Here is a 26,825-nt window from a genome sequence, read left to right on the forward strand (position 1 = left end):
AACAACGAGACCTCCTTTGGTTTCATTATGCAACTACAGAGGTCATTTCTACCACATATTTTGAGGGGGAAAAAACTGAATACACTATAGAACCAGGAAATAAAGCTATTATTGTCACTGCCTAGACAAATTTCTTTAGCATTCAGGGACTGGTGGGATTTCACCGCCACACTGCTGGAACACAACAGACTTGATGTAATTCCCACTCACAGAAGTGATTCTCTCTAACCAACAATGTCACCAGGCAGCTCATAGCCTTGCCTTTTAGGGGTAGTCTCAGGAAACAGGTAAAAAAAAAAGGTAAAAAAATGTAATTGAACTTGAGCATGAAGGAGCCACGACACCAAATTATCACCCGTGAAACCACAGTACAGCAACCAGAGCACACCCACCTCTGAAGAGAGCCAAATGAGGATTTTTTTAGCAGGCTCATAGGTTGCATTCAAAACTGCAAAGAATAAAGGACATACCCAGATTTATTTCCTTACATTGGTGACTCAATTCTCAGCAAATTTAAAGGCTGAATCGGAGCACTCAGCACCGGGCTTGCACTATTTATTCCCTTTGAGAATCGAGATGGGAGGTGCCACCAGAGCATTTCCTTCCCACAGAAGCCAGCCCTAAAGGTCACAAAGAGGCACTAAGGGGCACAGTCCCACAGTTTAGTCAAAGCTACTTACAGGATGAACAACTGAAAGCTCTATGGATTTTACCATTGATTGATAAATTTAAAATTAATCCTTTTTCTTCCCTGATTCCAAAAGTACTAATCCTACCTTAAGGCAAATAATAGCTTGAATGACCTTATGTCGTTATCTTAAATTGGGCAATACACCTGAATTTTATTCAGTTTGCAATATTGTGGAATTCCAAGTCAACATTCAGTGAACAAAACAAAGAACTCAATTTAAAAATTGGGAAAAAAAAAAAAAAGAGACAGAGAGAAGCATAATGAAATTGCCATAGGAAAAAAGCTTTAATTTATTGTTAGGAGAAACTTACTGAGATAAGCTTTGTTGGCTAAGATAACGAAGCAGCTATAACTCTGAAGAAATAGGAAGCCAAAATGGTAAAAGGGTACTCTCAGAAAAGATGACTAAAAATAACAATAGAGAAAATAAAGGCTGTAAAACATAGTGATAGGGAAGTTCCAAAAATACTTATCTGCAAGAGCAAAACAACATGACACCAGCTTGTGAAAACATTTTTTCAGGACTGTCATGTTATATATTAAACTTTGTGGCATTTTGTGGCTTGCTACAACCAGCATAGCTGTGCAAGCAGGGATTTCAGCCAACCGCTTTGAACACATGGAAGCTGAGGAGGAGTCTTGTGTTCCTTTCTCAGTGTCAGGACTTTTCCCAGGTCTAGGGACACCTCATGGCCCAGCAGCTGTCTCCAGATCTCCTAAGCCCTTCTCCCTGTAGGATCTGAGAGCTCTATTTTAGTTTAGCTAATTCTACTCCACTGCCAAAGACACAGCCCATGTGAGGAGCTGAAGGATGCACACCCTGAGCCAGAGCTCACAGGAATGTTACAGTAAGGCAGGTAAGGGGATGCTTGCCTCCCCAGCTGGCTTCCTTGCTACTAGACTTCCCCTGCCTTTCTTTCTTTCAGAAGGGCTGACAAGCATAGGAACCTTTTAAAGGAAAAAAAGCCAAAGTAACTTCTGAAAAGAGTGTGTCCTTTTTCTGTTACCAGTGGAACCTTACAAAAACATATTAACATGTTTTACTCATTCGGAATCCACTGGCGTCTCATGGAAAGCTGTAAAAACGTTCTTGAAAACAATTCAGATTTTCTGTTTTCTTCTCTCTTCCACTTCTTAAAATTCCTTTAGACATCAGCACAGGAACAGTTACTACTCAAGCCTCACCTACCTACTCCATATGGAATACTGTGAAGTCATGTTCTCACTGTCATCTCTATAGCAGCTAAATGGGATGTTAGACATCAAAGACAATGATGGAATACAGGATACCAGGAAAGATGAACTCTCAACAATACAAATCTTGTTGATATTCAGGCATCTGTAAATCTAAGAGACTGTAGAAACAAGACAAATACAATAAATGGGAACATGCCTAGAAGTACCATTTTTGCAAGTGGTATTTCTCTTGAATATTTAACACTTCTTAAATGTGAACACATAAATGAGGAAACTGCAAAGTTATATATACACCACATCTACCTACTCTACTTTCTCCTGTAAGTCTCATCATTGTAATTTAATATCATGCATAACACATGAAAATATAACTACAGTGGCACTACTGGAAATCAACATAATCAGGGTTGTTTTTTTTTTTTTCCAGAGTGAAAAATACATAAGGCTATTATTTGTTATCTGCAGATTTTATTATACTCTAGATAAATAAACCTCAACTTGGAACTGCATTCCACCGTAAATACAACATAATTGCTTATGCAGATGAACAGACAATTGGACTAAAAGCATAATTTCTAGTTCTGGAATGGTTCCACACTCAGGACATGCCTTCTCTAGGCCAGGTCCATTACCCCTAAGTCCAGCAGACACTCAGCTGTGACTTTGCTTACCCTACAACTTCTTCACTTTATTTTTACTTTGGTTTCCAGCAGACCTGATCCCTTTCCCCATATAGTTCAGGGCCTTATGCAGAAAGGGGCTGTACATTGTCCACAGGTGTTTCTTTAACTCCTCCCATCACAAAAGAATCCCAACAGGACTGGATTAAGGTATTTGAACGTGTCCAAGAGGAAACGGAGAAATGCCAGGTAAGTCTGAAGACTGACCCACCTTTGAGAGACTGAGATCTCCCACCCACCCTGAAGCCTGGGCTGTCAGCACTGCATAGGGAAGGCTTGACTTCCTATAAACCAGCAGATCTCTACAGTCCAGGACCAAGGAGTGAATAAAACACAGCTGAAAATCACCCAGGAAGAACATCACTTAAAACGCACCAGTGGGTTTCCCTCTATGGTGGTTGCACATCTGAGCACACACCACTGCTACACATCAAGATGTTTTCTATCTCTTGCAATCTCTTAATACAAAGATAAAGTTAAAGATTTCTCTCCAGCAAACCTAGGAAATTTTTAAGGGAAACCACAGCAGGCACATTACAAACCCAGTTAATGTGTGCATATATATTAATGCATATCCACACATTAACCATGTGTGTAAAGAGCTTTTAGATTGAGTTGGATCTGGATTTCAGTAGACAAAGACGTACTGGATATGCATGAAATTTATTTTTATAGAGGGAAAATACAAACCAAGATTAATTGAAAATGCATTTATTCTTGCCAATATGGGAGGAGACAGAACAACCATTATACAGCAAGAATACTAGGGCCATATTTCTAGAAATGGGCCTATAAGCTACTTTAACCCTCCAAAGAACACAAACCCATATTTATCTCCAGCAGCCACACTGACACAAGTGAAGCTACTCACAGACTGAAAGATAAAGGAGTACCTTCTTTTACATGGATTTCAAACAGCTTATCTCAAATGATTTTTTGGTAAATATCTTGTCTCTATTAGCATGGAAGCAAAATTGAAAAAAACATTAGAAATCTAGAACCAAATGCAAATTGGCCCCATTTATTCCATGAAAAACACAAAAGATTCAATTCTTAGGTATTTCTTACTTGACTGAAAATGAAAACATAAAGAATATGGGTTTAATGTATAGTCACCTAAAATAAAAAAGGGAGAAAATAACAGAATCCAGATACTCTAACTATGGGGAAAGATGATCTTGGATGAAACTGTATGTTCTCTATCTATTCAACCTGCAACTCCACTATGCACACTCTGCTTATTCAAACTTAGTCCATGATTTTAGACACCTGTAACTGTACAATGGCTGGTTTTTGCATATGCACTTTTTTTTTTTTTCAAATAAGAAAGCTCTACCAGAAGCTTTGCAAATCATATATTCTGAAGAAACAAAAATGGCCATCTGCTCTGAGTTAACAGCAATGACTAACATTTTCTATCAAGGCGTACCATTTCAGATCACTCCAATGTGAATGCTAATTAAAATTAATTACACATGTCTCTGAAGATTTTTTTTCTTAATATACAGAAAAGCCAAAGAGACAGTCTCTGGGACAATGCCATGCAATCATAACACTGAAGGATTTTTCCACCTATCTCATGTGAGTGCTCTCACTAAAGTCTAAGAATCTTTTCAAGTACACACACCCAAAACACACACAAACCCCTGCAATTTTAAGGTGAAAATGAACAGAAGATATGCTGCTCAGTATATAGACCAGCCTTGGCAATGAAATATCTCGAGTCCTATATGCAACCCAGAACAGAGATGCAGCCAAAACTAACACCACATAGGCCAAAATCCACAGTAGTAACAGCGACTGCCACTAAAATATTCCATAAGTCCCTGGAGGAGAAGGTTTGATGCCTTTCCTGGCAAGGGATGGAAGTCTGATTTGGAATCTGCATTGGGGCCACACAGACGCAAAAGCTGCCCCCAGCTGTCAGTCCCTCCTCAGGCACGGAGGGAACACAGCTCCTGCCCCAGTCCTGCCCTTCCCTGGATGGGGCAGTGGCACCCAGACTGTGCTGGGTCACAGCAAGGCAAGGAAAAGCTGTGCTGCAGCTCATTCAGGTTTATCATGCTTGACTTAGCCTATGGTTACAACACCCATGTGTCTGGTAGGCACTTACATTTCAGATCCCACACAATCACTTAGGGAATTTTCTTCAAGTACAGTGTCACTTTTATATTCAAGGTATGGGTTTAGCACTGCAGTTTCCTTCCCCTAAGCGCCCCTTTTTGCTCTGTAGTACCAGTTTTTAAGCCTCAATACCTGCACCAACCTCTTATTTGTCATGCAAAGGATATTTGTCAATAATGACAAAAAATAATATAGTCCAGAAAAAAAATCCCCAACTTTTTTCTTTCACCACCCTCCCTCCCTTTTTATTAAACAGAAAGCAGTTGGCAATAAAGGCTAGCTATTCCTTGGGTTTGTATATTTTTCCTGTTCTTAAATATTGTACTCCCCAGCATTTTAGAAGTTTGTTTAGAAATGTTAGCAGCTTTTTTTCTGGATTAAATTTGTAGAGCTTTTTAATTAGACAGATTCTCTTTCTTCCATTTCGAACAGAGAGGGCTCTGAATAGCTTACAGTCCAGCACTTCCTGGGGCTTAGCTTTCTGAGTAATTCAAAAACAGTAACTAAACATACATCTCATTTTAGGCTTTCTCCTTTAGCCTGGCTTCTATCCAACACCTCCTCTGACCCGGTCTCCTTTCACTAGTTCCCTTTATTTTGGCTCTTGCCCAATTTCCCTTATATATGGATGGCAGTTAACCAGTTGCTGTCCATGGCAAGAAATTCAGTACTTAAAGCTCTAGTACATTTGGAGTCCCAGAAACAAGTTATGCTCCATCCCCTTCTAGAGCAACATACATACATCCAAAATATGTAGTGATACCTTTCCCTTAGCAGACATAGTGTACTTTCCTGGGTCCTACTAGACAACACAGTTCCCTGTGCAATATGATTCCTGACAGACAGAGTGTACTCAGGAGTCAGTAGCTGAAATTCCTCATCTGGCAGTTCTATTTTCAGTCCTATTGTGTGCCCTCAAAATGGCCTTTTGCTTGCTATCCTCTGGACACTCATCTGTTTGTCAGATTAAAGATCTGTTTTTACAAGCCTGCCCCAGACAGTCAGCTCTGGAGCAGGGATGGCAGGTTCTGTCCCACTGTTTTGTGAGTACCATGGGGCATTTGGCTCTCAGGAACCTTCCGTGAAAGCAAAAGGAGCAGTTCTGTGCTTTGCACTTGCTCCTCACACCCCCTGGCATATAGAACTGCTGAGGTGAGGAAAGTAACACCATAACTTGGTTTCATCTGGATCCTCATTGGGCAGGAAAGAAAAAAAATGGAGAACTGGTGGGATCTTCCTCTGCAAGGAAGGCAGAATTTCACACACTGATCCTGCTTATTTGGCACCAAGGAAAGGAATGAGTCTGAAGAGGAACAGACAAAGAGTACTGATCAGGGACCCTCCACCAGGTAACCTTTCATCACTCTGTGGTTGCTACTCCCAAAATTGGTAGGGAAAGCTTGAAAATTCACCAGCTCAACAGACACTTCAGCCTACTACCATTTATCACCCCCAAAACCTGTACCTAGTACAATCTCTACTCCTAGAAGAGAATTCATCTCTCCAGAGCTGGAGAAGAGGTGGAAAGGAAGCTTTTTCTCTGCTTGTAGCAAATGAAGAAAGGTTTTTTTACTCATTATTTCCTTAATTAAAAGGGAAGTAATATTTAAATGGAGTTGTAATACAGTAATACAACAATTTATTGACCAGTCAATCAGGAAGAAAATGTAATTACACCACTGCAAAGGTTAGGGATTACTTTTGAACAATAATCTGTCAAAATAGTGCCATACGGATCCTGTAGTCAACAGGGCAAGATCATGAGACCTAATGACTGCTTGCCCTTCATAGGGGAGGTGGGAGAGGTGGGATTGTTGCATAGATCCTAAAGAGAGGCACATTTAAGACTGCAGTTCTTGTTCCAGGCTACAGTACTTCGGTGACAGAGAAAACACCAATAAATGAATAATTTTTACAGGAAATACAGGAAAATCAAGTGTTTGGAATGAAATCCTGTAAGGAAAGTAAACTTTCTGGGATGGACAGAATTTGTTTTGTTTGTTCTTGAGCTCTAAACAAGAGTCTTACACACTCAGCAATGAGAACATGATAGGTTAATCTAATGAATGTGAGCAGAGATGCTGACAAAATCCTCTCTCCTCCATTCGTAGCTCTGCCTAAGAAAGTTAGTCAGTGGCTACATCTACACAACTTCACATTATGTTCTACAGCAGTACTGCAAACACTCTTGGTTTTTTTTCCCTAAAGCATCATTATTTTAAAATACCCTTTATATATTTGATCTCTTTTTCCAGTCTAAAAAAAAAAAAAAAATACAACCACTTGCCATGAGTTTCCTATGGAGGAAAAAAGATGGTTAACACAAAATAGCACTCACTTTCCTGACAGCTTTAGGTTTAGACACACACTGCTTGACCCCACAGCTCAGCTTCAGTTGCTTAAAGGCAGACTTGTGTAGGTTGATACAGCCAAAAAATGGTCCAGGAATCACAGGGCACTCACTTGAATTTACTTTGTTTTAATGTCTAGTACTCCTAAGGTAAGTAAACTAGAGGAGTCCATTGCAAAGGTCTTCCATAGTGTCAATAAATTAAGTAGATGGCCCACTCAAAAACTTTAAATATATTACTTGCTTTGCTGAAAAACAAACCCAACCTCCCTTTTTTCTAAGTAATACTGTAACTATTTCAGGCAAAGCTTTCCTTTTCCCACCCTCACCTTTTTTTTTTAAGATTTAATTAGAAAGTAATATGAAAATAATTTAATTATTTCAACAACACAGCCTTTTCATAAACACACAATTATGTTCATTTCATGAGAATTTATCTTCACTGTGAAATCAATCATCACAGTCTCCATTTACTCTACATTACCAAGTCACATTTGATTCCTGTCAGAGAACTGTTGACTTCTGCAGTAAATCAAAATGACAGATTCTGTTAGTTTCCTTCTCCATCTATCCCCAAGTCTCAGCTAACTCAAGATGGTTTTTCCTTCTATGCAGTGAAATGAGTATTTTCCTGGTAACTATATTTCAGAGCTGGAAAGGTTTTCATAAATGGAAAAAATGCAGTGCATAATCCAGGAAACTATTGAAATGTACAGTATCAGAAACATATGGCTGGAGCAAATACCTATGCAGTGAGGGGCTGGGAATGAAAAAAAGCACAAGCTTATTAAAATTCTTCTCCTAAAGGGATTTTGCTTGAAAATTAAAATAATTTAATTGAACATTAAGAAAGATTTCATAGTCAAGGGGAAAAAAAAATGCTGCAGATTATTGGGGGGGGGCAGAAAAGATATACAGAATAATCTCTATGCTATCATGGAAGCTGGAACAGATGATTGTGCCTTTGTTCTTTAACAATCTACATCTTAAATAGCAAAATAGCAAAATGGTTCCATAACCAGAACCCTCAGTGGGCAGACTTCGAAAGCTGATTTCTTTCTAAGTTGCTAAGGCTTTTTTTAATTAAAAAAAAGCAACCACTCCACCATCCCCCAATTAAAAAAAAAAAAAAAAAAAAAGCCAACCAGAAACTAAGTTCATTTTTTACACAATCTTTGAAAAGCAAGCCATGCTCACCTCCCCCCAGGAGGTGAACCAGGAATCAATGGATTACTATGAAGTAAAACAACAATAAGATTCCTTATTTCAATGTATCTTTATCAATTCCCTATTTCAGTTTCCTTAAGAATCTGGGATAGGAGACAAAGTCCCCAGCCAGATCACTCTACTCGAGAACCAATACTCCTGTTTTTGCTGACACATCTATGAATTTAGGATTCAGTGGAAAGTGATACTAATCTTGTTTTGATCAATTTGTGCCAGGAGGCAGATTTTTAGAAGTATCAAAAATCAGCTGTTTTACAGTAAAAGATAATTGCTGTTTTAATTAGAATTCAAAAAATATTTCTTCAAGAACAACTTCTGCCTCTCTTAAAGCTGAAAGACTGTCTCCATGATCTGCCTCTCCCAAGGCAAAGGTATTTTGTGGCCTTATTGCCGTTCTGTCATGTCTTAACATGCCCGTGTGGTTATAAAGATGTTTTTAGAGCAGCTTGCAGAGACTGCAGGGTCTACTAGGAGCCCAAAGAGGCAGGGCTGCTACAGACATGGCAAACATTTTAGACATCTGATTTTGAAATCCTTGCTGTCTAGTATGGATGAGTATCAAGTGAAAATGTGCATGTCCAGCTGTATACCACCCAAATAAATCCCAAACTTGCCAATGAAAACGCTTCTCTTGGATTTTCACAGCAGTTTGGTGATTAATATTAAAGATGATGATAATATTCAAAGCCATTAGCCAAACCAAAGGAGAAACAATGAGCTAAAATTAACAAATTTCTCATGGAAATAACTTAATATGTATAGCTGATCCCGAGCCACCAGGACAAAGTCACCTTTCCTGATAGATGTACACACAACATTGGGACAATCCACACATAACTACAGCAGAATCATCAGAATTACATTCACTTCCAGCATTTGAAGAACATGAAAAGCTTTTCAAAGCTTTTTTCTCTGCTCCAGAAATGTGACTGGTCAAGCATTTGAAATGTTATTCCCAGCCACTATGTGTGTGACATACTTTCAAAGGGCATCTCCTGGCAGACCATGTCTCACCGCAGGCTGGCTGAGGTGTCAGCAGACACAGGCAAAGCCTTCCTGGGCTTGTTCAGAGTGAGACTCCCATTGTGTCCTCACATTTCTGGGGTCAGCAGAAACCCGACAGCCCAGAAATCCCATGCTTTGCTTTTGCTTTGTAGGAGGGAAGCACATTCCTTGCTTCTGAAAGTTCTGGCAACTATTTCTGGCCAGTTTGGGAGAAACAATAGCTGGATCTGCAGTGAGCCACATCCAGCCCTCATCTTCTTGAACATCTGAAGGTAATGCCAAGCTTTGGTGATGTGAGGCAGAAGAGGGTGTGAAGGAACTCAGCAGAAGAGGGAAACAAGGATATCTATCCATGCTACCCCTACAATTCACTTTATTTATTTTCCTGAAAAAGAACTTACAGAAATTGCCCCTTATCTGCTAAAGTGCAATTCAACTAAGACAGTTACAAATGCAGTTCTCCTCAATTAAAAAAAAAATTACATGTCACTTTTCTGTCTTTTGTAACACTTTCTTGCCTTGCTTGTGCACAGTAATCTGAACTGGCTGTGCATCAGGAGTAGCTTCTGTAGAGCACCCACACCATTTATAACAGAGAATAGAGTCTGAGAGAAAAAGTGTGAGGCCAAAACTAAAAAGCAAAGATTCTATTAATTGGAGAAGTAGAGGAGTCTCATTTTTCTCCCTTCAGCAGTGTTTAAACCCAAACAAACAATCAAATGAGTCCCAGGATTAATGACAGGCAAGATTTTCCACTGGAGAAAGTGAAAAGCAATGACACTTTTGTGATTTACACCAGTTGAATTTGGTCACAAGGTACAGAAGTCATGAATGTTTTGGTAAGCCTAGGTAACTGCCAAATAAAACAAAAATAGGATCAGATGATTATTCAGCCATACGGAAGAACTGGATGACTCATCATGGAGCTGTTTCACCCCACGAGTGGCTCAGAGGACACCAACCTTTCATCCCATAGTTATGCAACAGCAAAGAAGCAGATAAATCAAGAATATCAAGGTCTTGTCTACTTAATATGGTGGGAATAGCAGAACTGCACTCACAGTCATTAAAATGCTCAGCTAGATACCATTTTATAGAAGCATCTGCAGAATAGCCCATTTTCTTACCTCTGCTCTGTGTTAAACAATGCAAAGATGTGTTTGCTGGACATGAAGCTCTTTTCAACATCTCGTACTTTCAAGTTGTCCAAAGGCAGCATATACTTCTTCTCTTTTTCCTAGAAAAAAAAATAGATTAAAACAACACTGTGAGAAGCAGCCTGATGTCAGCAAGCTCTGTTTAGCTGGTAATGACCTCAGTACATTTGTTATCATAAGAAAATACCCCAAATTTAAATGTCTGCTTATCTTTCATAGACCTACCTGCAAGAGAAATGAAACATAAGTTTCAGTTCTGTTTTTCACTGACCCTTTTAAAACATTTCATAATAAAAATTTCACCTCAAACACATAAACATCTACATTTGTTATTCTTCATTTCCCTGAATTCTAAAAAAGCAAGGGTCAAACTTAACTAAAATGAAAGTATCTGATCAATAAAGACCTCTTCTATGTCTGTACAGCAGCTGAAGTAAATGGTGACATAAAGTTCATCTGTACTTTGAATTGCAATTACTAATTATGTAAGCATGGCATTCAATAAACCCACAGATAAATTTTCATTCTACCAGTGAAAAATACAAAACCTATATAAAAAAGCCAAAATAATACCTTCACCAAGGTTTCATATGTACCATGTACAAACAAAATCAGACTCCAACCATCTTGTTTTGCCAAATAGGAATTATCTCCTCACTCTTGCTATAGCCAACTTGCTTTGCAATTTCATCACAACCCTCATTTACAGCACAATCACTGTAATTCCACCTTTTCCAGGTTTCTTCCTTCCCGTCACTCCCAATTAAGGACCGATAACATTCCCAAAGTAATTTATTGCATCAGAAGAAAAAAACCCTGAGATTATTCTCTGTTTCCATTGTGTCAAACTTCCTTTAGTCCTTGCAGCAGTGGATCAACTGAAGCAAACATCTCCAGTTTGCTTTGCAAACACAACAGATGTTACATGGAAGGATCTAAAGACAAGAGGGGTCACATCTGCATCCTCAATCCTCTCATTCTGGGCTTGCACATCATGATAATGGGATTGACAGGGGATTAATGCTGACAGGGGATTAACACAGTCCAGTTTAACAACTTCTAAAAGCCATTAAGGTACTGTTAAGGCTGGTGCCACTACTATGGCAGCAATGAGTGCACAGAGGCTTTATACCCTGGAATTTGTCCAGTGGTTACTAAATGGAGTTGTTGTGAATTTGGCTACCCAATGACCCTACAGAATTTCAATAAATCACCAAAGTTGGAGAGCTTAGGATTTCTTTACAGTCTCTTATCAGCCAACATGAAGCAAGGCTGCCTCATCTCTGCCCAGCCACCACCAGAGCCAGCTGTAAAGTCCAGCACCATTGCAATTCCTGAAGTATTCTGGACTGGGACAACACTTATGGGATTGGCTCAAGTAAGAAATATGCATGGGATATCAGTTTATTGTATGCCATGAGACAGGACAAAGGGACAAACCAAACTAGGATTCATTCTTCTCCATATGTGTTTCCCAGAACACACCAAGCAACTTCCAGTGCACAGAACTGGAAGATGTCCTGACGGGGCTGAATGTGTGTTCTGTGAGGGCAGATGCAATTCATCTTGGCTGAGCTTCAGCAGATTGCAAAACTAAGCTGGATGAGAAAGGCCCTAAGAGTGAAACTATAAAAATCCAGTGACAGGGCCAGCAATGGCTCACTTTCCTAGACAGCCTCATACCAGGCCTCAGGAGAGGAAAATGCAGATTTCAAAAGCCCTTCTGGAAAAGCACAGTTGCTCTTGTTCAGTACAAAGGTTATCAAATTCTGTGTATTACATAAAAAATATCTGTTGGATTTTGAAACTGTCTCTAGCTTAACCAACCTAGAAATTATTACTCACAAAAGAACATAAATATGTATATTCTTCACTCTCTCATCTCACAAATACTCCTGTGAAGGAGTCTAGTTTTATGCCACTCTGTAGTTGTTTATCACAGTTCATATCTATATTCTGCTTCCAGAGAATATGTATTGTCTGAAGCCTTGAGGATCTCTCTGCAGGGACTGTACACTATTATCCATCCAGTAAGAATTACCAGTAAGATAAATAAAACTAAGCCAAGTAAATTCATAATTTTCCAATAAAAAAATCAATAATAGTAAATGACACTAAATAAAGAACTTACAGGTATTTATGTATGAAAATTAGAAGTACACTGTCCTATAATACTGATTTTTATTGGTATTATCTATTATATAGAGCTAATATTGATATTAACTATCCTATCTAAATATATGTCCTAAATAGTATAGTAAATAAAGGGATAACAATGTCTTAGCTTTGCTGCCATGACAAAGCAACACTTGAAAAATATTCAAGTGTATATTAAAATTTGTATTAAAAGCAATTTTTTTTCTCTTTCAGGTGAAAGCCGGACTGCATGGCAATGTAAAAAACTTTATATTCTATTTCAATTTTTTCTTTAAAACTTATCTTTCAGTATTACAGAATATGATTATCATGATTTACTATTCAATTACTGAAAATTCAAGAAGTTTCTGATGAAGTATTTGTTCTGACAGACACTATTTACTGACAAACCAAGCAACCACAGATGAATAAAAACAGAAACTGATGAAAAAAACTAGACCAAGAATCTGATTGTCTAAACAAAAATTCCACAAGCAGGAAAGTTATATAAATGTTTGATGCCAAACTGTGAGAAAGTGTTTCTTCTGCAGCCACCAGGAAAAAGGAAATGCCTACTGAAGGCTAAGAAGTGGTTGGTATTTATTTACATGGCCTCCTACCCACATGCTGAGACAGGGCAGTTTCCAAGAAAGGGAAATCACAGGGTGCCTGTGCTTGAGGCAAACAGAGACAGCATGTCACACAGGAGAGATCAGAGCTAAATACTGCTTAATTCCAGGAGAAAGGTATTACTGTGACATTAAAGTGTGGCAGCAAAACTCATTGCAATTTTTCCCTCCAAAGTGGGGGGAAACACACATAAATGGAGAACAAGCTAATTCAAAAACAGAGGAGCCCAACATTGCAGCTTAAGCTCAATTAATATTATGTTATGGTAGGGCAAAAAAAGCTCCAGCCAGAACTATTTGTGCACGTTTCCCATCCTGAGAAGCTGACAGCATAAGAAACAGGGAATGCATGAAGCCTGGGAGGAATGGGGCTAGGCACACTTCGACGAGTGACTACATGCACATAACTGTGGGTCCAGTTTGTCCCCCTCAGCATTTGTTCTTTTTTATTTATAGATTTTTATTTTTATAAAGGGGCAGAGAACTTAAGCGTGACATGAGGGGAAAAACCAGCACATGTTGATCTCACGTAGAGACTTCGCCTCTCTTTTTCCAGAGTAGCGGAGAAGGAAAAAGTGGGAGGTAGAATGGCCCATTCCTGTCCCTGTGACATGAAAAAAATTCCCCATACTCCACCTTAGAAAAACAAACGAACCTGCTGGCCTGGGGAGGCCTTCCCACCCTGGAGACGATGTTTCACCACTCGTGGCCATAAGTAGCACTCACATCCTTAATGGACTAGCTCTGTTCTCCGACAGGCGAGTGAGCTGCCAGGAACTGACAGCATGATGTAAATATGCCATATTACAACTGCCCCTTCCTTCTGCACTGTTTAAATGTACTAAAAATAAATACTGCTCAAGTCCAAAATGGTACAAGGGATGCAAAAAAATACAACAGCGGCTCCCCTTCCCCCAGCAGGGTCTCAGCCAGCACTTCCAGGCTAATGAACTCCATTGCATTTTCAGCCAGGGGCAGAAACCGCTCCAAAAAGCATTCTAGGCTTTTGGAACTTTCAGGCTCAGTCAAAACAGCACCAGAAACCTTGGACACAACGTCAGCGAACTGGGTGATAAGGGGAACAGGATTCCTTTGCTTTGGAGAAAAGAGATTGTTCAATTACTTCAGCTTCTTCCCGTTATCAAAGGACTTACTTTTGTCACCAGGATGGCTATGGTGGTGCAGCAGCAGCACAGGCTCTACTCCGTGCAGGACAACTCAAATACATGATCATTGCTTAGGGTCTGAAATGCAGGACTGAGCTGAGTGTTGGCCCAATTGCATTTTCAGCCTCATCAAGAGAATTGAGCTGGTGTGCTTACCATTTAGTATTGCTTTTTAGAACATCAGCTCCGAAATGGAGGGTCATGACACCAACCAAACCTTGTCCATGCCAACAAGTTCAAAGAAATCAAGCTCCAAACTGGAAGCACAGGCCACACTGGAAAGGTTGGAACAAAGGCTGGGCTACCCAGGATTTATACTCTGCATCAGTTGTACTGAGAGGACAAATCTCAGGAGTATCTGCTGCACAGTGATAGCAAATGAAGGTATCCATAAAATGCCGCTGCCATTGGTATGAAGCATTAACAAGTATTAGGAACTAATGAGGCAAAAGAGTGAATTGCTTTAAAATTATAGACTGAGGAAGGTCAGCTTTGAAATAAAGCTTGGGAATGGGAGAAAAAAAGCTTAGCATTTCTGCGTCTGCACCAGATTTCCAGACCAACACTACTCTTCTCTGTACTTGTTTCTGCATTAATACTCAGGGCAAATACTTACCTGATTCACAGGCATCGTGCTCGAAATTGTTTCTGCCAGCAGCCAGTGGTGGCAGGGCGTCATTAAATATCCTGCAATCGGGGCTCTAAAACATGTAGGTGGAACACCCAAGCCAAGCAACTCTTTAGCAAAGCAGTTAAGCAGCAGAGGCAGAAAATAAATCCAAACCAAGGATGTTCTATAGTACTCTACTATTTTATACGGCCAGATCAGTACCCACATTCTACAGAGACACAAGAAGCTGTAGCTTATGAACCTGCTGAGCCAGAGTGATCCATATTAAAGAAAGAAGAAAAATAATAGGAAGTGTAAGGAAATGCTGGTGGTCTGTGCCTGTTTGCTCCCAAAAAGGAAAGGCTCAGACTTGTTTACACCTCAGAGCTCTGGCTGCCAGTGCAAACAGCCTACTCTGTGGCATTTAACGAAAGTGAAAACTATTAAGATGCCTTAAATCTTTATAGTATTCAAATCAATATCCAAGAGTTAACCATATTCTGACTTTAAATATACCCAAGAGAATTCTACTGTGTTTCTATTTCAGTTTATATTTCTCTCTCAATTGACAAAGCCACACAGCATCTTCACAATGGTCTCTGCTTCACCACACTTGGCTTTAAAGCATATTCTGAAAAATGAAGCATGAGATTCTCAGACACTACTGCAAAGTTTTGAAGAAAAACAAAGCAAGTTATGTTCTTACAGACAATTTAGCAGTACGAGATTCAGGCCTGAGCATGCTCCTGGGTACAGATGTAGAAAACATAATTCTAATGTGTCTGTAAAATGAAGAAGGTGCTGCTTTACCAGAAAAAACCCACATGCATATATATTCTAACATTTTTATGAAAAGCACTGCAAAAGAACACTTAATAAGTTGCAGATGAGAACACGTTTCTTTCATCTATGCACTTCTCCCCTCCAGTCTTCTACAGTCAACTCCAAATTGAAAATTTCATGACAAAAATGTGACAACAGCTCAGGCTGATAAGCTGGGCTGTTAGAAGAGCAGAGCATATGGCACAGAGCACAAACATCAAATCTTAGATTCCTTCAGTCTTACAAGTCTTCATCTTTTGCCATGGTCAAAAAAATGAGTTTCTTACACAAATCAAAGCTGAAAATGGCAGACCTGAAACCATAGCTGAAAGATCTCTGGATAGAATCAAGTTATTTCAGGTTTCAGTTATTACCTTTCTATATTTTGCATTTGTACTACCTTTTTCAGGCAATTAGTGCAGAGTCTGAATGGCTGGATTAAATATAAAAATAATAGAAAAAAAATTCTAATAATTTCACTGGCACTCCCCTCTGCCTTTACATAATCAGGGCATCAAACAGAAGGGGAATAATTTCTGGAATATATAAAAAATTCAATGTGATTTAAGTTTGCCCTTCTCCAAAAGAGGTGTTTATTATCACAAGTGAAGGGCTGGTCTTTCACTGGTGTGTGCTGTCAGTAAAAGGATCAATCTGAGAAAAGGCCTGATGAAGAGGAAATCTCTGTTTAGCTCCTATTAGTTAGGATCTTGAAAGGTCATTTTGAATTTGGGAAATCTTGTCTGGGAAAGAAGCCAGCAATTCCTCTGAACTGAAGTGATGCTGGCATTTAAAACTGAGAGAAAGCCCCAACTGATGAACCAGTGACAGTCTGGAAAAATTCTGCTGGATGTGTCAAGTGGCTGCCCCGAAGGTAGAGGGGGAATAAATGTATCCTCTGACCTTTTTATCCCTTGCTAGGAAGCCTGCTTAGGACAGCTTGTTTTCTCTGCTGATGCTCAAGTTCTTGTTTTTCACTCCTCACCTAATGCAGGTCATCCAACAACCACAGTGGTTTGTGCGAGCAATAGTGGAGGATGAAGGGCTTTGGAGCAGCATGTCTGTGCTGGCAGAGGGCACAGAGGGACAATGACACACCGCGGTCTGTGAGATCAGACTTCTCAGCTTTTCGTTAACAACTTTGCTTATTACACACACACGTGTATGTGTGTGTGTGTGTGTGTGTGTATAAAAATATTGTTATATATATGCATACACATATGTTTTGGTGGTGTGATTTTTATTTTTTTTAATTTACAGAAAAAACTAAATTCTTGAAACCTATTTTCTTTGACTAGAAGTGCAGCTCAGATTTCAGTCTTGAGAATGTGATGGTCTGGGTGGATGAACCTCTCCAGTTCTAATGATCTCTTGCATTAGGAATACTAAGATAATATGGAAAAAAAAAAGTAAGTTGCACTGTATTTTCAGCTTCCTTAATGCCCTTAACTTGTAGGTTGAAAGAGAACCTTTCATTTATAAGTCTCCTGAAATTCCTTGGGAAACATTTGAAGAAGATGCACCTTTGATACAGTACTTTTTTTTGTGCTGGAAAGGCATTTCTTAAAACTCCTCTAGCTTTTGTATCCATTTCAGCATCTATAAAGTGAATCCTAGAAAAGCTCAAACTCAGGAAGCCACCAGAGACCTTTCCCTGGGTACCAACTGAACTATCTCCAGAGATGCTACATCCTTTGTGTATGCAGAAAAAAAGCTCTTTTTCTGCAAAATGTAAAATGATAAATATGCAATTACATAATTATGTAAAAAACATTAAGCAGGATTTTCCTGAGGCGATGCATCTGTCTCTGCAGGACTCCTAATGATGCAACAGAATGCACACACACAAATTAGTTCATGGCATTTATGCTGCTCTACTTGCTTGTTATCATTAAAAGCTTTCAGACAGCAATCAATTTCACTGTGGTGGAGATTACTGCAAAATGCATTAAGAAGTTCACGCCTGTGGCAATGGTCACTGAAAATATTTTGGAAAGCATCCCAGAAGTATAAGACTTTTTCCAGACATCCGAGAGAAACTCTGCTGTGACAGAGCTTCTGGTGTCAAGACTTCTCCCCTAGCACCCCTCCTTTTTAGCTGGTTTTTTTTTTTTAATAGCATTTTTTGAAAGGTACATTTCAGCTTTTTCCTTTTTTTTTTTTAAATCAAGCCAAGATACTTGGGTCATGGAAAACATTAACTTCTGAGACAACTGTCTGAAGCTATCTCCTTCCTTGCTCTTCAGAATATGTATAAATAAACTCTAGCTTCTTAATTTCATCAAAGAAAAACTGTTGAATTATAACAAGAGTGATAAAATCACCGGTTTACCCTATCACAACAATTTTTTTTCTTTTTTTTTTTTTTTTAATAAGTAGCCCTGGGGATGTTCCTATAACTAATAAACAAAGAAAACTGAGTACAACATAATCACCAAGCACTATTCTACTTCACAACAAGAACATTACCTTCAATTGCTAAGTGACATAATGCCATCAAATCGTCAAGGGAAGGTTTGGAGGTTCTCTAAATTTGACAAAAGAGACCCTAAAATAATTACAGTGATGTGCAGGAAAACCTGCAGCCCTCGGTTGGTGGAAATCAATATTAGATTGAAATCTTCTTAGAACTATGCATCAGGAAGGGTAGTTCCATGAAGCTGTCCCAGACTGAAGCCTTCCTGAAGCTCACAGCCAAAGCAGTTCCTCAAACTGATCTTAAGTTGTCTCTATTCTCTAACCCTCCAGAGCCAGAAGCCACCTCTGAATGTACATCACCTGCCCCAGTAGGTACTGGAATGCGAGTGGGGATTGCAAAATTAATAAACTGCAAACCGAGAACAATAACTCAACTTTGAAAAAGGAACCTGACAAACAGGGACATGGGAATGTGGAAAAAAAAGTTAGTAGAACATCCAAGAAAATAGAAATTTTTCCTAAGAGCCAATCTCAACCTCTCCTGGTTCAACTTGAGGCCATTTCCTCTTGCCTTGCTGGTTGTCTGGGAGAAGAGACCAATCCCACCTGGCTACAATCTCCTTTCACGTAGTTATAGAGAGCAATAAAGTCATCCCTGAGCCTCCTTTTCTCCAAGCTAAGCCACCCCAGATCCCTCAGCCTCTCCTCATATGACTTGTGCTCCTTCACCAGTTTTGTTGCCCTTCTCTGGAATGGCTCCATTCAAAGCTACTGTCACTAAAAGAAGTGACTTCAAGGTGCTCAGCAGTGCTAGTCTCCTACTGACCCCTACCACCAGGAGTATGTGCAGAGCAAAGTGTGTGTAGGAGAGATGCCAAACACAGCACTTTTCAATCTGCAGATGCCACATATTAAATGAAAACATCCCAGTGTTGCTCATCCCCAAGCAGCTCTTTCCTGATAAATGTATGTTAGTTTGCCACATGCAGAAGTGTGTTCCACAAAGGACACTGGACACACAGCAAATAATTTTGATTGTGCTGCTCAGCTGTTCACTTGCAGCAGAATACAGAAAACAGAAGTCCTGTTCCAGCATCAGCCCAAGGGAGAGTATGTCAGCCCTACAGCACATCTTGAAAACACACACCTGAAACAGAGGGACAAACTCCACTGCCTTGGCAATGTGCTCCCTTTAAATACCACAGCAGATACCTAAGCAAGTGGTACCACACTTGGGGGCAGCTTACAGCAACACTTCTGGAAGGACGGAGAAAACCTCAAACTGAAACCACAGACTGTTCAAGTGCTGTCTCTGCCCTTTCATGTGATTGCAGACCTAGACAATTTATTGACAGATCACCTTTGTCAGCTCCATACAATCTCACCCTTGTGCCCTTGCTGAATCACAGTGGTAGTGTAACAGCCCTAACACCAAAGCCTTAGCTTGGCCATCCTTGGTACGGCAGGCTCAGAGCAGGCTGTGCCAAGTCCAGAACAGATCATTCAAAGCCACCTTTACAGCCAGCTCAAGCAGAAACAGGCAAACAAACACTCTGCAGGCACAAACTTACAGCACAGCTTCAGTCATGTGGTATCAGTTTCCCTGTGTCAGAGGCTACAGGCAGAGGTTTGTGCTAAGAGGCAGATCGTGCACTGTCACAACCAAGACCGAGGAACAAAGCTAGACTGCCACTGTGCACTGCGAGGGGTATGGGGGAAGTGGGGTGCTGAAGTCAGGAGAAGTCTGTGATGCTTCTGGCTGCCAGATTCATTTTAACAAAAGCAGCAACAAACTCTCACCCAACCAGAAATTCCATCACTGTGAGCGACAAGCACAAAAACCGGGCAATGAGAATATCCCTCAAGAGTATCAGCACCTGGGAGGAGGCATTTCCCTTGCTTTTGCATGGTGGATGAGGTCTTCAGCAACCATAGATTCTTTAGCTGTCACAAAATAACAACCTTACTAATAATTCAAAAGTATTTTTAATTGTTTTTCTACTTTTCTCCATATCTCTTCCAATCCAGACTAATGCCAAACCTTGTCTTTTCTTGCCATGACATTAAAAAATATGTCATTTCTCCTCTGTATAAAATAACATCATCATTAAAGAATTCCAGTTCTCCCATGTCTGGATTCCTGCAATCAAGTACTGCTCTGATTCATACCCAACACCCTCTTTTATTCCATGCTATTTGCTTTGGGAGGAAAATGCAGATTGAATACACCATTGTGTAGACTAGAAGTTGTGTTAAGATGACAAACACCTGCATTTACTTAATCATCTTTGTTAAGATACTGTCAGTTGGCCTCCCCAAGAGCACAATTAGGAAAGGAGCTCTTTCCTAAGGGAAAAAAAAATAAACCTCTAACCCATAATACAATAGCTATAAGAACTATATCCATCATGCTCTAAAAATTTGTAACATGCAGCTTGGATAGCTATTGCTGGTGAAGTGAAATGATGAAAATAAGATTTTAAAAGATTCAATAAAATGATGTAAATTTTTGCTTCAGCAACACTGTCTACACATGCTTAACCTCAGCTGTTTCAAAGAATCCACGAAAGGTACAATGGATTTGAAAGTGTCCAGGAGCTTGAGAACTTTAAACAACAGTAATGCAAGAGGCAATAACATTATTTCAAACACAGAAGACAACAAGAAAGGTGTATTGAAATCCCAGAGTTGAAACGTGCCTGCAAAAGTGTTGCATTTTTATAGTATGAGGCTGTACTATGGACAAGGAAGATGAACACTGCTGCTCCTCTGGAAGAAAGGGAAATATTTACTATGCAGCACTTCCTCAGCAGTGTAAGTCTTTATCAATGCTGACTCAAAATATTGGAAACTTATCAATTCCCTGGCCCAAAACTTGCAGGACACTGTTCCATTTGTAAAGCAGCGTACGTACACTAATTTTACATAACATTGACATACAGCACTGAATTCCCAGACAGTCAGTCAAAGTTCTGGGCAGGAAACCAAATTCCATGGGTTTTTTTTTTCTTTAAACACTATGTCAAAACACCCCTATTACTCGTTACTTGTGCTTTGAAAGATATACTCCATTACTCCTTAATGTCGTTAGCTTTTACAGATACTGCAACCAACGAGGAACTGCTGCTGGAAAAATCTATTACAACTGCTTTCTAATACTGACATTTTGAGAGTGTTTCCATGGGAAAGCAGCATGGTCACAACAAAAATCCAAGTGAAAAAAGATAGCTAACTTATATGTATAAAATCAAATTTCAGGAAAGAATCTGTAATAGTGAAACTAACTATCAAACTCCCAAGTATGTAATTTTTCACAAAAATTCATTCTGCGATCAATTCTGAAAACTGAATTCATACAACTAAGCCTTACTGATGTAAACCATCTTATTAGCTGTCAATGAGCTCATTTCACACAGAGTTAATTCTATTATCAGAGATCATCCTTTAACATGTTCTAAGGCAATAAAGAACATTTTAGACAAACATTTTTTACGCTCATTTTGTTTTTAGGACACTCAACGATACAAAGCAGGGAGGACAGATTATTGCAAAGTTGCCCATGCAACAAAATTTTAAAAATACAATATAAAACAAAGAAAACAATTCAGCTAGTTCTCCTCTGGCCTTCAAAAGCCTCAAAAGTATTGAAATAAAATACTGAAATAAAAAGTTCATTAAAAGTGTTCTGTGCTTGCCTAAGTGCTATTTTAACACCATATTCAGCAATTTGATTTTCTGTTATCCATTCTCTGCATTTACATTACTCAAACTAAATGTATATTTTAACTATTGTCTCAATTCATTCCTTTTGCTGAAATAACATTCTGTGCTCCATTGAGAATATTCCCATGGTTACAAAAACTAGATTGTCTAGCAGTTTAGATTTGTTTTGAATGTCTAACAATAAATTATACTGAAATAGCTTGAAATAATGAGGATTTTATACTAATACATTACCAAAATATAATTACTAGTAATTCCCAGGAAAAAAAGTACATGACAATAGGCAAGGCTAAATGCATGTATATTTAAATAAATGCATTACAGAACTAATTGCCATTACTCAAAAAAGGAAAAATCCTCCCAAAACCAAGTGTTGTTAGCCTGGAAAATTTACATTTAAAATAAATTCACATTCCCAAATGAAAACAGAAGACTTCAAATACATTTCAATCTGGCCTGAGATTGCACTTTAGAAATGAATGTGGGGGGAACCTAATTCAGAAGGGGAAAAATACAGTTTAGTCTAAGGACACAAACCTAGGGTTTAAAATCAAATTCATTTGGCAGCTGCACAGCGCCTTTACAGGTGAATCCCAAGTCACCTTGTTTTTCTTGCACTCACTTCCTCTGTCTATTCACCTCCCACATCTCCTGCTAAGATGTTAGGTGGAAGAAATGGTTTTTGAGTTAGGAACTACAGTAATGCAAAGACAGCTCTGGCCAAAGTTTGTATGTGGACAAAGACCACCACTTCTGGGTGCTTTTTGCAGAAAAGGGCTTTTACTGTTTGTAAAGCAACTGGAACCATATGTTGCACTCTACAGAAGTGACATTCCCTCCTCCAAAAAGGTAAGTGAAGATGGCAACCTCTGATATCAGTGACCTCTGATATTTTCTGCAGGCATAAACAAAATCCCAGACCCTTTCAGAACACTAAAACACAAGATCACCTTGAAGAGAAGTGCATCATGGAGTTTTTCTTGTGCTCATTGAAAAGAAGGAAAAATTTATACACCATAACAGGCACATGCCCCTAATCTAAAATAATTATACTCTCATTACTATTGGATACTGAGTTCTCTCTGCTTGAACAACACAGCCAAAAACTCTTCATTATTTCATTATTTGGATCATTTAGCACCAAAGTTGACTGATGTCAGGTGCTGAGTTCCAAAAGAAAACATTTCTAATTAATTCAAATTAGGCTGCAAATTCACAACTTACTCTGCAGTTTAAGAAAGTCCTCACTGCCCTCACACACACATATCCACACAGACACAGCGCTGCTTCAAAAGAAAACAATCCTACCATAGAATGGTTTGGGTTGGAAGGGAGTTTAAAGCTCATCTTGGTTCCAATCCCCCTGCCATGGGCAAGGACGCCTTCCACTAGACCAGGTTGTTCCAAGCCCCATCCTACCTGGCCTTGAACACTTCCAGGCATGGAGCATCCACAGCTTCTCTGGACAACTTACACCAGTGCCTCACCACCCTCACAGGAAAGAATTTCTTTCTGATCTCTAACCTAAACCCACTCTCTATCAATTTAAAGCCATTACCCTTTGTCCTATGATTCCAAGCCCTTGTCAAAAGTATCTCTCCAGCTCTCTTAGAGCTTGTTTAAGGTTCACCTTAGCTGTTCTAAGGTCTCCCTGAAGCATTCTCTTTTCCAGGCTGAAGACCCCAACTCTCTCAGCCTGATCTCATCTCAAAGGTGCTCCAGCCTTCTGAGCATCTCAATGGCCTCCTCTGGACTTGCTCAGAAAGAACTGTTAACTACAGAATCACAGCACTTGTTCCTTGTCTATTCATGTCCTAAAGGTGGAAGGGAGAAGAATCTAGCAAGGAGGACTTTAAAGCAGTTCCAAGTACGTCAAAGATGAAAATGAGAAAGTAAAAATACCTACAGATAAGTATAACATATGGTGACCTGGAGAAGTGGCTGTAGAGGTGAAAATAAGGTTAGGAAAAGATTGTGGAAGAAATTGCTGCATAGGTATCTAAAATATCTGTAGACTGACTTGGTAAGGGCACACAAACAGGAAAAACCAGAAGTTTTTAATATACAATCCAAATTATTACTTAATTGATCTAACAGATCTAGTGGAATAATTCATCTGGAAAACTGACATATCTTTATATTCTTGTTTAGAGAGCCAGACAGAAAATAATTGGAAAAGCGTCATCTTTCCTATCAAAAGCACATGTATTGGTGTGGGGCTGGCACAATGAAGAACATTCCCAAAGGCAAATACACAACAAAGAACATGTGTATCACCATCACCAGGACTTTCAGTGATCACTATAAAGATTCATGGTAGAGAACTTAAAGATAATGAGGTGTTTTAAGTAAAAGAGACACACCATGGAAAAAGCTGACCTACTGCTTGGTTGAGGGGAAAACCCATTAATGGGCAATGTCGAGATGCTGAGAGAGCTCCAGTGTTCAACCTTCTTTTACATTACTCTTCAATAAAAAGCCTACAAAGCAGTAAAAATTATGATATCAGGAAAATAAAATTGAGTGAAAGAAAATGAAGCATTAATATAAACTGCAAAGTTCAGTTAAGCCCCCACCCCATTCCTTCAGCTCTCTCTAGTACCTCAGTTTTAAATCAACAGCTTGAAGTCATAAGAGTAAAAACTCTGCAACTGATGTGTGTAAACCTCTTATCTAAACTACGCAGAAGGAACAAAGGAGCAAACTCGACTTAAAAGTGTTCCTTGGAACTAAGCTCTGGTCTTACTCTATTTATACTGAAAACAGCATCTTTGCTGTACGAGACTACAAGAAGACACATCTTTCCCAAAAACAACGCCTGAGAGTGTCAAATGCTTTTGTATTTTAAGCAGAGTCTTTTTTCCCCTCTGCTCTACCCCAGTGCAGGCAATGTTCCATACTCTAGGCCTGGATCCATCACCTCCTTCTCTTCAGCACTGCTTTTTCCAAGTCCCAGCTCCCATACCATGCTCCTCAGGAAGGTGCTCAGGGTGGTGTGTTAGACACAGCTTGGCAGAGGTGCTTGAGACAGAGACATGAGACATGGGCTCTAATGACAGAACTGAACAACTCAATTTATCAGGAATAATGCAACTTCTTGTTTGTGTGGAGCCAGAAGGCACCAGCACACTGTGCTCAGCATGAGAACCCCCACTCTGTGGAATGAACTGTGAGTTCAAACCAAACCCAGAGGAGTGAGTCCAGTCGAGCAGGAGACTCAATCCATGGAGGCACCTTCATCTTCTATTGCAGAGGTCAACATCTGGGTCTGCTCCAAAAAAAGGGGCTCAAGGCTCTGGGAAATAAAGCACCACACCTTAAATTATAACCTCCTGGCTGGGTACCAGCCTAGCCCAGGAGTAGCTACTCATCTTTTCCATTTGGTACAGTAGGGTGTTGGTCCAACAACTCAGTGGCAAATAATTTACAGAAAAGCATAATTTCATGTGTCTCACATGAAGGCTATAGGAACTTGTGCATTGTACACAGCAAAGAAGGTCATTATGGAATTCTAAGTTTCATGTAACTTGTTCCAATGAAGTGTTGGTTATCCCAAATAAGCTTGCTATATAAACTGTCCCTAAACTGTTGAGTAATTTTTTTTTTGTAGGCAGGGAGAAACACAACTATAAATGTCTGAAGTCCTTGTCCACATTTTGACCTCAGATGCCTAAAGGCACTCGTTCTGCTCCCGCAGTGTGGAATGCCCTCCCACAAAGCACCCGTGTGGAATCTTCAGAGGCTATTTTTGCAAAGCATAATAAAAAGACATTTCTTCCTAGACTTTCTGCTGCTAGCAGCACAGCTTATCAAGCACCTCTGTGGATGCCTACACTTTCCATAGTATTTAATACAAATGGGATTTCTGATGTGTAGTTACCCATTACAAAAACCTAACTGAAAATTTACAATGAGACAAAGGAGGAAGCAAACTTCTCTTTAAGTAGGGATATATCTGTCTTCACAGGGAAAAAAGAAAATATTATTTTCACGAGGTTTACTCCAAATTTATTACAGCAATTAAACTGTCCAGTGAATCTATCTGTATCAACTTATTTCCAGATCCAAAACCAGATGCAAAAACCACCTTTCATTTAATTTGATTATTCTAACTTGTGTAGAGTACGTAGAAACAGATATTTTGGCAACTGGTTGCTAACAAGCTTTCCTAACTCTTTAAAGCTGTTCTTGCAATGCTTTTTCTACAGTATTTACCAGAAAAAGCTAGTGATTAGAAAACAGTTAAAATCCTTGCTCCTCCTGCAGCAGAAAACACTGAATCTCTCTTTCACAGCAAAGGGTTTTAAAAATAGGTCTCACGAAACACAGCTCCCCTAGAATCCCCTTTCCTGCTGGCCATTGCCTCAGTGTGTCTGCATTGCAGCTGCACAGCAAAGGGTTAGCAAAGCATCCACACTAAAACGCCTATTGCCTACTCCACCCATCATAGCATTAGGGCTTCTAGCGTTACCAAAAATGTGCAGTATTTTTAACCCATTGTTGGCTACTGGCATTTAAATACTTTGGCAGTATTTATTTTTTGACTATGCAGTTTATAATGGATCTGTGCACTCTCTATAAACATTAATTATTAAATTGAAGTTTTACAGAGAAGATGCAAAGCTTTTTATCAATGAGTTTGCAATCAGAGAGACATTATTTGATTTTTTTAATCTAAAACAAGACCTATACTGTATTCAGTAGTGTAAGGTTCTACCTGTTCCTCTAATCACCCACATACCATTCTGTAGCTTTAACATTAATTTTCTATGTTTGTGAATATTGTTTTCTCCAGTATAAACAAAAGATGAAATCTAACAAGTCGCTGACTGTTGCATTTCCTCTGTGAAAGCTGATAAACAGAAGTTTCTTTAAACAAAGCACATACTT

The 26,825-nt window shown here is 39.3% G+C and overlaps 1 protein-coding gene across 6 annotated transcripts in view; it reads right to left on the bottom strand.

Moving 5' to 3' along the window:
* Positions 1-26,825, bottom strand: part of DNM3 (dynamin 3) — a 167,806-nt gene that overhangs the window by 54,024 nt on the left and 86,957 nt on the right. For all 6 annotated transcript variants that reach the window (XR_014853839.1, XM_085068459.1, XM_085068458.1 and 3 more), the window contains one exon: positions 10,402-10,511. Coding sequence is in view for 5 of the 6 variants with exons in the window: in XM_085068459.1 (XP_084924585.1) it covers positions 10,402-10,511 (110 nt within the window). In the remaining variant the exon portion in view is untranslated. The remainder of the gene's footprint in view (positions 1-10,401; positions 10,512-26,825) is intronic.

Source organism: Lichenostomus cassidix, chromosome 8 (assembly GCF_008360975.1).
Source record: "Lichenostomus cassidix isolate B80296 chromosome 8, HeHo_3.0, whole genome shotgun sequence".
Lineage (NCBI taxonomy): Eukaryota > Metazoa > Chordata > Aves > Passeriformes > Meliphagidae > Lichenostomus > Lichenostomus cassidix.